The sequence below is a fragment of the Poecilia formosa genome, unplaced genomic scaffold, assembly GCF_000485575.1.
Source record: "Poecilia formosa unplaced genomic scaffold, Poecilia_formosa-5.1.2 Scaffold8, whole genome shotgun sequence".
Classification (NCBI taxonomy): Eukaryota; Metazoa; Chordata; class Actinopteri; order Cyprinodontiformes; family Poeciliidae; genus Poecilia; species Poecilia formosa.
Window position 1 is genome coordinate 1 of NW_006799947.1, and position 10,863 is coordinate 10,863.

Genomic DNA, 10,863 nt, shown 5'->3' on the forward strand with positions numbered 1-10,863 from the left:
TGCATGTAGTTTGTGTAAGACAGGAGATATCATGTTTCTTAAAGCTGTAAAGCTTAAAACAATATGGTGTATGCAGACATTTCTGAGAGGTATTTTACTCTTTTGTGTTTGTTAAAGTCAACATTAGCACCCTGAATGTCCCCCTCAGACAAAAATGCTTTGGAAACAATTTTATTTCCGCTTTTAATTACTGAAAAGGAATTTCATTTTGCTGCAATTGTATTTTACAAACAGTATTCCATGTCTATGTCTACCATCTTTGAATTAATAAAATAGCTGATAGCAACAACATCATCAGTACATGCAAACAAATTCAAATTTCACCAAAATCCTTATGTATTTTTACCAAAACTATACCTGTTGAAATTGTGATTAAAAAAATGTGTATGCTGTGATAAACTGTGCAATAGTGTGACATTTCCTTTTGTTTAAATACATTTATAAAAAGTTGTGTAAGTGCAATTACCTTCTTCGAATTCCTTTTATGATGAAGACTTTTATTTTCAGCAGCTGAAACAAACAGAATTAACTTTCTAGAAAAAAAGAGAAACCCCAATTTAGTATTTTTTCATACAGCTTAAAAAAAAGAGAGATTGATTTAGTTATGTATTTAAAATGCTCCCACGTGGTGTGGTCTCGTATCTGTCCAGATCTGAAGTAGCTTTGAGATGTGTTTATGTGACTTCATCTAAATAATGATGGACTATCAGGCGGCCTTCTGAATAAAAGGATCCCAAAGTGGGGGACAAACAGGCAGGTAAAAACATCTCATTGATGTGCAGCTTCACGATTTAGAAAGTTTCTGTCTCCATGTGCAGCACTCAGAGAGCTCTGATACTTTGGAGTAGAAGATACATCTCCAGAGTGTTAGCAGGGGAGGGGAGGGGGTCGGCAGCAATTGCAGTTATTTGCATGCATTTTGGATCTAAAAACTGTGTTTTGATAGAACATCTACAGCTACAACAATGTGATGGTAGACTTTACCTATGTCAAAAACCCTTTCATACATTTCTCTAAAAGAAAAAAAGAAAAACAAGAAAAGAAAAGAGAAAGAAAACATGGACATTTCTAGGAGTTTTGTTCACTCACATGAATAAAATGTGGCTTGACAGTAGAATATTTGTGACACAAATGAACAAATATGCTCAAATATGTTCCTTTTCTGAGAGACTTATCTCCACTCATCTATGTCCTCCTGGCATAGATTGACTGCCCTCATTCCATCTCCTGATATATTCAATAAATTTAAATATTGTTGGAACCTTCAGTTATTTCATCAACTCAGCTCACTAAGTGAAATTCTTTATATGGATTAAATGCAAAAAAACAGATGCTTTCAAGCCTTTTCTTGTTTTACTAATAATGATTTCTCCACTTAATACCAATGAAAATATGCAATTTAAGATTAGAAAACTACAGTAGACCAATCAAAAGATTTTTCATAAAGAGATTGGTGCGTATTTTTAATACCTGCTCAAAGATTGTTATTTTTCAAGAGGAACTTTTGATCTGACAAACGGGCCTCACTGACGCCCTGAGTCTCATTTATTGAATATGAACGCATCGACTTGAGTCTTATAATATAAACATTAGCACAATTCACAGAACATCAATCTGTAAAAATAAAGTTTTCTTTTATAAGAGGTGCAATTTACAGTCTAAAAAAGTCAATCTTTTTGCAGTGCTGCTGGAATATTTCAAGGAGAAATACAACCAGTAGATGAAGGCGTAATTTAGTCAATGAAGCACGATGACCACATTAATTCAGATTTGTCCGATAGCCGAAGGCCTGAGAAGATATTACTGAGGGTTTCTGTATTCATAGCTGACTGATGAAAAACAAAACACATTTTTTTTTTGTAATCTTGCACTAATAGCCTGGAAGTGGGCAGGTTGTAGAGTCCAGTGAAATGGATCATATATGCAAGTTTATCATCAACACATATGAACACAAGAAAACAGCTTTGAACATCTGCTCAGTGCAGAGACAGTTATGTGTAAAAGGATTAAACATAAAAGTGAGCAAAAATACCGTTAAGCTGAAACTGAATCACAAAATCAATTAAAATCTGTTAGAGGTTCAAAAGAGGAATCATCAAACTTGGATTATAAGTGGAATTGAAATGTGTTATAATGACTTTTGTACTTGTTTATATGTTTCTGCTTAAGTAACAAATCAAATACAGTACAATGTTATGTAACGCCTTTTCATTTGGTAAGAAAAAAATATATATATATAAATAACTATGCAGTACTACAAAAAAACAAAACAAAACAACAAAAGAAATTGGAGAATAATATAACTTATATTAAACTTATAATAACACCTTAGAAAGGAGTGGGGTGAAGAAAAACATTCACCTCCACCCCTCATTTCCACTCCAAAATAAATGACATGTATGCCGGTACAGTTTCGTAATTATTTCTTCATTGTCATATCAACATAGCATTTTACATTAACAAGGTACAAAAAGTAATCACTAAATGTAATATATAGTTAGTGTTGCAAAATACATGTGTATAAATACATTGCTGTTCCAGTCAGACACCCTGTAAGTTATGTGACCAGAACATTTCTTTATATCTTCATTTTAATGGGATGAAATTTTTAACATTGCTTGAGCCATGAAACAACTAGTTCCAAAGTTTAACACAACAAACAGACATACACAAACTTTTCATAGTAGTTCTCACTGCATGGATCTTAAAATCGCTCATATTACAATATCACTGTCTTTCTGTAAAGAACTTATAAATATATAAGTTCTTGGTATATTTTTTAATTCAATGTGTAGTATAAAGATCTACTAGATCAAAGAAATGTAACATATGAATTGAAAGAATAAGGCATTTTGTGATCACAAAAATAATTATATTTTATGTATAACTCTCACAGGATGTTTATGGATGTCAAAGAGGGGGTGCAGTAAACTTGCATAGGTTTTGCCCAATATAGTTATTGTTGTAAAAAACAAAAAAAAGGCATAAACTTGGTAAAATATGCTCTTTATGCTATAATCAATATGGTGTACACTATGAGTAAAAACTGAAAACAGCTGATGAGGTATATCTTTTTTATTTATCTTTATTCCATTCACAGTTTCTGGAAACACTTAAACATTGTTTGTGCAACATGAACATCACTAAATGTTCATAAACAAAAACAAATAACCTTATGAGTTTTGCTTTTTTTTCTTTTTTTTTTTAGCTTCAAACATTGCTTCCAGACATCAAAGTGGGTTTTATTGTATCACAACAACTGATTGCATTCAAGGGAGGAAAAAAAAAAAAAAAGACGAGAGAAAGATTGGCAGATGCATTTGGACATACGAGTAGTTGGGTGACAAAGCTAGAGCGAGCCGCGTTTGAGTCACAACTATACTCTCTAACAGCTTTGTTTACCTGCCCTTACTGCTGCCACAATTAATGCAGCAGAGAAGTGGACTGAACCAGGTACCCTTGGAAGCAAGCACCCAATCCAAGTACGCCGTCCTCCTTTGTTCTGCAGTACATTTGGTGATCTGCATTGATCTGCTGCTGTGCCTGCATGTGTTTTTTTTTTTTTTTAATTGTTACAAAAGAGAGCGGCTATGCTAAAATGTTGCCACTTGAAACAGCACGGAGGACACTGGCACTCATGGAAACATGTGGATTTGAAAGTTTTGGAAGCAACATTTTCTTTTTTCTTTTTTTCTGGCAATAATGACCACAGTTCTTTTTTTTATTATTTCTAGAGACTTTTGACTGTTAAAGTAGTAGATCTCACAAAAATCACCTGAAAACCTCTGAGGATCCCCAAAGCATGAATTAGAGTTTCGGTTTGGGTGAACTGAATGGGAGATTAGGTTTGAGAAGCTGAAATTCATTATTCACACTGAAGCAAATTTTACCTTCAATGTTTTGTGCATAGAGTGCAGAGAAATGATTCACTTTGAAGCATAGAATGTCTTTTCTCTTTTAGAGAATCATACAGTGGACACTTGGGAGAGAATTCAGTTTTTAAACATTGATTTATTATTTTATAATACAACTCCTTCTTGATCCTTAAAATTATTTTTTAATGTATTTTCTACATATTCAGGTTCTCTCAAGGTTATTTGTATAATAGTTTATTCCTTTGGATTTGGAGCCCATATAGTTGACATAATCAAAAATTTGGGGGTTTAATGAATCACAAAAACACAGACACAGACAACAAATATCTGAGAAAACGTCTAATTTTGTTAAAGCTTTCAGAAGTTATTTTATCAAGAATTATACAACTAGCCTCTTAGTGTGTCCCATGTGGTTTTTATAAACCTATCTTAATGTATGTTTTCTTTAAGTTAGAAAAACCTTAAGTGTATGTAATGATGCAGGAAATCATGTTCTTCATTTTTTAATTTCTGTTGCTATTCTGTGAAATATATAAAATAAACTGTTAGCTTTTCCAAATTTGAAAGAGTTATTTCTTTCATCAGCATTTTGCATATTTAGAGAAAACTCATTTTGAGACATTGAGAAATTTAAGATGTAGATATTGTGATTTCTTTATATGTCCCTTATCTCTACCACACTAAATGAACTGCTTTGATTCTGGAAGGGGGGAAAAACGCTAGCACTTTAATCCCATTACAATAGGGGGGGGGGGGGGGGGGGACGCTAGCACTTTAATCCCATTACAATACATTTAATTCTTCCGTTCGCAGTTTTCCCCAGCTGCAAGAATATGTCTCCGCATCCCATTAAAGCCCATATTCTGTTTTCTTTCTTTCTTTTTCTTCTTTTTTTTTGGCCCTCTATTAGCATCATTTCGTTCATCAAGCCACATTAATTGTGAATGAATGCAAACTCCTGCAGAAGAATAAGGCCTTCAAGAGGTCTGTCACATACTTTCTCCACTTGGGAGGACCTTTAACCTACTTACCAGAGAAGCCGCAGCGTTTCAAGTAGAGCGGCTGAAAGATATGCACCTGCCCGCTTTTTACTCTCGCACTGCGCCGCGATTTAAGAGGAGAGAAAGTATTTGATCTAAATGGTGTAACAATGGCCGCAGGTGTGGAATTTCCTCCACAAATCTCTGCAACAAATGAGACTCACAGGCCGGACACGAGAGACCGGAATCTCAAATTTAAGATTATACGAAGTAATCTGGTTGTGAGTGCAAATATTCAAAGTTGGATTCTTTTTGTTTTGTCTTTCCCGTCACAAAAACAACAAATACATTATTTGTATTGCGTATCTTTATCTATCATTGATTTCCCGACAAATTTATTAGTATTAAGGGGAGCTGTGGGGGTCTGCCGGTCATGTTTATTTGTAATCAAAATCACCTTGTCTTCAATCATTTATTCAATCTTTTTATTGTTTTAGATCTGTATTCCAATTGTTCTGTAGGGATTTAAGCCAAAATTTTATTTTTTAATACATGCATCATCGTTTATGCCTTAAATTTCGTGTATTTGTTGAAAATTTGAGTTCTGACATCGCGTGCGCTTTGCGGACCTAAAGAAAAAAAAACGCTGGACACAATACCAAGTTGCACACAAAAAGGCTTCATTCGGTTAAACTTCTCTATAGATTCACTTGCAGAAACGTCAAATAAATCTATAACTGAATAAATAAATAAAATCCAAGGAAACGGACTGTGCGTAAATTACGAACGGAAAGACTTACATGCATTGACGTTGATCTAATTCCTAAATCATTTAGAACCAACAAACAACAATGAATAAATAAATAAAAAATAAAAGATGAAGTACTGTAAACTATGTTTACTGTCATCTACTTACTATCTGTATGAAAATTAAAACTCCGTCGTGTAGAGAAAACTACAACACGTGCAACTTCAAATGGAGACGTTTGGGGCTCTAAGTATAAATAAATTCTGCAGTTTCCTGCACTCTGTCCTCGGCCGGTGTGTGATTGAGTTGGCGGGTCAGGACCCTGGCCCTTCAGCCATCTCCACGCATCTCTCAGGGTATTGAACTCGCATCAACGAGATGGAAAAAAGCACTTCAGGAACCAGGCCGCCTGGATGCATCTGCTGCTTTGAGCTAAGGGAGGAGTGACGGTATTGGAAAAAGGTTGTCAGTGGGATATGAACTAGTTATATTCATGGTTTGTTATCGGACTCTTGTAAACAACTGCTAAACGGCCAAGATAACAGACTTACAGGTGGAAAAGTAATAGTGTCGCTGATGTGAGTTAAAATCCCTTGATCTGCACAATAAACGTACAAATGTAGATTTTTTTTTCTTTAAGGAAGTAATTTCAAACATATGGAGCGTTTCATTGTTAAATGAGCTCCAAACATATTTCTATCCTTACAGCAATGAGTACGAGATATTTTCTCCAATAACTTATAACAGAGACACATTCAACGGGAGTAAAATTTTTAAATTGATCTTAACTTTACTGCCAAAAAAAAAAGACCAAAATGCATTTTTCTTCACAATGTTTCTTTAACTCTTATCCTCAACAGACTCTTGTTTAACATGGAGGTAGTGCAAATAGAGTCTTCCCTGTGGCAATACACACTGGATCATGTAACATAAAAAATTACAAGGAAAACAGTTTCATTTGTAAAATAAAAAAATAGATAAATAAAAAACAAAAACAGCAAAATTCCAGGAATTGACCAACCTTGTCGCGGTTCCACGTTTATCTGCCTCCAGCTGCGTTCTTCCCATCTTATTTCCTTTTATTTTATTTTTTTATTTTTTTTATTTTTTTGAAAGTTGACATAGATTTTAAAATATAATAATAATAATTAATTTAGGGTCTAAGCTGTTCCAACCGTTGCATGCAGCCATCGAGCTCCAGATTTTTATGGGATCCTGATGTGGAGGGGGGGTTTTGCGGACTGCAGGGTCTTGCTCTCTGACTCAGTAATCCACAAGGTTGAGAGGTTTGCCTCATTTACATAATGTTAGAGCTCTGGGCCGAGGCCTACCTTTCTTTCTTTCTTTCTTTCTTTTTTTTTGTTTTTTTTGTTTGGACACACCGTTCCCAAAGAAGAGTTGGAAAAAGGCACACGGTTGAGACAACATACATCGGCAGAAAGGACTGCTTAATTTTTAAATTAAGAAAAAAAAAAGTTTTTCTTTAATTGTAAATAGGGGGTATTTATTCACACATATTCAGTGTCATGTCAGAGATTAGTTTTTTTTTTTTGTTGTTTTTTTTTCCTTATCAGTGCCTTTCTGACAAGCCCTACTAACTTAGCAAAGATGAGCCACTTCAGGTTAAATCCGTCCTGGCATCCGGAGAGGGAGAAGACGAGTGGAGGAAAGAAAGAAAGAAATCCGGCGGCAACAACGATTTATTACGTTCAGGTTATCAACTTAAACGATGGAGATTGGCGTTCTCGCTGTGCCGCTATAATTGATGGCTGACCATGTCACATCTTCATTTGCTCAATTAGGGTAGGTAGCTGCTCGCTGCCATCATGCCATGGTAAATTTCATTAGTGGCTTGATGCAGCAGAGAAGAGAGCTTCCTTCACACAATAAAAGGAATTAAGTAAAAATCTGCATTTAAAAAAAAAAAAGCTCATTCATTCTCTAAATTGAAAATAAACCTAAAATCGTGATTATCCCATTGTAAATTAAAGGTTATTTTTAAAGAAATTATTACTTTTACAAAGTTTTAACCCGTGTAAGAATCTAAATCTGAAATTCTCGTGCTGTTGTTCATCATCACAATTTGTTTTCCCTCCTTGACCTCTCTCTTGTTTCGCTCTTCCTCCCTTTCTTCTCCTGGCGCCAGTCAGTTTGCTCAGAGATTATAATGTCGGGTGAAGACTGCGGACCAGATTTGAGGATTTAAAGCCTCCAAAATTGTATCCAAAGTGAATCAGTTCTGAACATAGCCCACCCGTTTCTTAATTTATTTGGACTCGCTTCAAACAGAACATATTTTTCAAACAAATTCCAACTTCAGTCTGTTTAAAACCCTCTAGCCCCCAAACGTACCATTTTGATCCATGCTTCCTGGAGTCATTTAACATTCCTGAGTTATTCTACCGCTAAAAAAAGTATTTTTACTTGCCCGAGTATGGTAAGTCTGTCTTCAGATGTAAACAATCAGAGGCCCAGTTGCTTTTATGAGGCACACTTTTTTTTTTGTTTTTTTTTGCTATCATAATCACATGACTATAAAAAGCACTTTGTGCCAACTCTGATATGAAAAGAAACAATATGTTATGAAAGAATATGCTGTTTCAACAAAAGGTTGGTGTTTTCCTCAAAAGACTGCCTTCTCGAGTAAAGATGTCAATAAACTTATTTTGCATGTTTCCACATATTACATATTACATATTACATATTCCACATATTACTCTCACTTATTATGATACAAAGAACTTCAGAAAATCCAGTGATGTTTCATAACATTTTTTTGTATTGTTAAAATCACCCAAAAAGCTACATTTTCTGATGCTTTGAAAAATATATAAAAAAAGGTAAAACATTAACCTGCAATACTGTGTCCAAAATCCATCAAGCTTAAACACAGTGTATCTGTTCCTTAACTTAAGTAGGACTGATAGAATATTTTGACATGAATATTGTTAGATTTAATTCTGCAATGCTAAATGTATCATTTCAGATGCAGGCTGCCATCTCTTCACCATACTTGGTACTTTCCAAAAGCCAAGCTGTATCAAGAGTAAATATGTTGCTAAACATGTTGTATAACTGTACCATATATTTTATGAGGCATGTATGAAACTTACATGGTCCCAAAAGCCTAGTGTATCAATTATGACACAAAAATGCAAGCAATGCAAATTAGGCAATGTTCCAAAAATTATTTGGTCTTGAAGATAATTTATTATTTAGGAGTTGACCAAATGTATACGTCTTTATACAAGTAGTTCTGAAAACACTACCTCTTTAGAAAAGTATGTGCTTTCTTCAAAAACTATCTCTGTAAGGAGACACCTGTATTCAAAAGGCACCCATAAAAATATGACTGCAAAAGCCTTATGTATAATTAATGACACATAACACTATATAAAAGTATATGTATATCATTTTTTTATGAAAGTGTTCAATAAACACCTTCATTTTGATTACCAGTAAGATAGTTGTTATAAAACATCATCTCATACTTTGTCAAAGTTTGTACTTTTCTTAAAAGAAAAACAGTGCAAATAAGTTGATAAACATATTTTGAAAGTGTTTTGATGACTTTTTGATTATGATAAAATGATTGCAAAAGCCTAATGTTTCAAATCTGATATTAAAATTAACATAAACTTGCAAAAATATCCCTCTCTCCCCCAAAGTTTGTAATTTAAATAAAAATAAGCCAATAAACAGTTCAGTCTTTTAAAATCTAAACTTTCAGACAATCTTTGAAGCATGCTTTAAATGATAAAGTCCCTATTACTTTCTACAAAGTTCACCAGGTAAATTAATTATATGAATTAAATCTTCCTTATATTATTCAGATTTCATAAAATAGCAAAAGAAAATTGCAACTATGTTTGAAGATGTATGAATAGGACACATACACACACACACAAAGAAAAACACAGTTAGAATTTGGATCCCTAATGTATTTCCCTTCGTGGATTTTTGTCATTTTGATCTTATTTGGGCTTGCCCCTCTCTGGTGGGGTAAAATGATGCTCAAGAAGACCAAATGAGCTGGTCATGCAACTTCATTGTGGCTCTTTGATGATACTCGGTGGTCCTTATGTCTGTTCAAAGTGCTCTCAAAGTTTCTGGAAAGAGCGGAATTCCCTACTGACGCAAAATAGTCATATGTGGCAAGATCAGCTGGTGGACATAACACCACGGGCTCTTCTCACCTGGATAAAATTGCTAGAAAGAACATGTTCATAAACTCCAATATCAGTTTTTGGTCGTTTGCCGAAGTTATCACAAGGCAAAGGGTGTTTTCATGAATTATGTCCCTAAAAAAATGTCAATGACCGTTGTTTGCGGGTTTAGGAGTTTTGCTCCGCCCCCCCGGTGTTTGTCGTAAACCTGGCTCCTGGCTCCAATAAACCCGGGCTAAGAGCGCCCTGGGCTCGCCTCCTTCTCCAAGGCGATCAATAGGATCTCAGGCGCACTCCAAGCACTCTCTTACGTAGACATCCACCAAGGAGAGAGCCGATACAACAACACGGTTGATCTGCTCAAACACAAAAAATCTACCTGCTTTCTGAATCATGTCGTTGAGCCCAAAGCATACAACGCCTTTTTCAGTGACAGATATTTTGAGTCCAATCGAGGAGACCTACAAGAAGTTCAGTGGCATGGACGGCGCAGGGAACCTAACCTCTTCACTGGGAGCCTACCGACAACCTCAGGTGTCTCAGACCGGCATGCAACAGCACTCGATGGGCCACAACGCCACCGTGGCCACCACTTACCACATGCCGCACACCGTCTCCCAGTTCTCCCACGGCGCAATGGGGGGATACTGCAACGGGAGCATTGGCAATATGGGAGACCTCCCGTCGTACCAGGAAAGCATGCGGAATACTGCAGCAGCTACAGGATGGTACAGCGCCAACCCTGATCCAAGATACTCCACAAGTAAGTTCGATTCTCATTTTATGTACACTTTCATATCATTTCTCCAGTCCTGATAATAGAAATTACATACTGTATGAACGCGTAAACCCCAGATGACCCTATATTAACAAAACATGAATTAACAAAACATTAATTCTGTAATAAGGACAAAAGTTCAATTTTTATAATGGACAATATTAAAAAAAAAAAAAAAGACTAAACTGAAAAGGAGATCATTCATTTCAAGTCTGGCTCAACCATTTATTATTATTATTATTATTATTATTATTATTATTATTATTATTATTATTATTATTATTATTATTATTATTATTATTATTATTATTATTAT

At 35.0% G+C, this 10,863-nt stretch overlaps 1 protein-coding gene across 1 annotated transcript; it reads left to right on the top strand.

Annotated features, from left to right (window-relative positions):
* Positions 1–9,911: 9,911 nt before the first annotated feature.
* LOC103155305 (homeobox protein Nkx-2.4-like) lies at positions 9,912–10,619 on the top strand. Its single transcript, XM_016663257.1, has one exon. The coding sequence runs from the start codon at positions 10,163–10,165 to the stop codon at positions 10,583–10,585; it is 423 nt and encodes a 140-aa protein (XP_016518743.1). The 5' UTR covers positions 9,912–10,162; the 3' UTR covers positions 10,586–10,619.
* The last annotated feature ends 244 nt before the right edge of the window (positions 10,620–10,863 follow it).

Bases quoted from the DNA above. Each gene is read 5' to 3' on its own strand.
- LOC103155305 (XM_016663257.1), top strand. From the start codon at position 10,163: ATGTCGTTGAGCCCAAAGCATACAACGCCTTTTTCAGTGACAGATATT.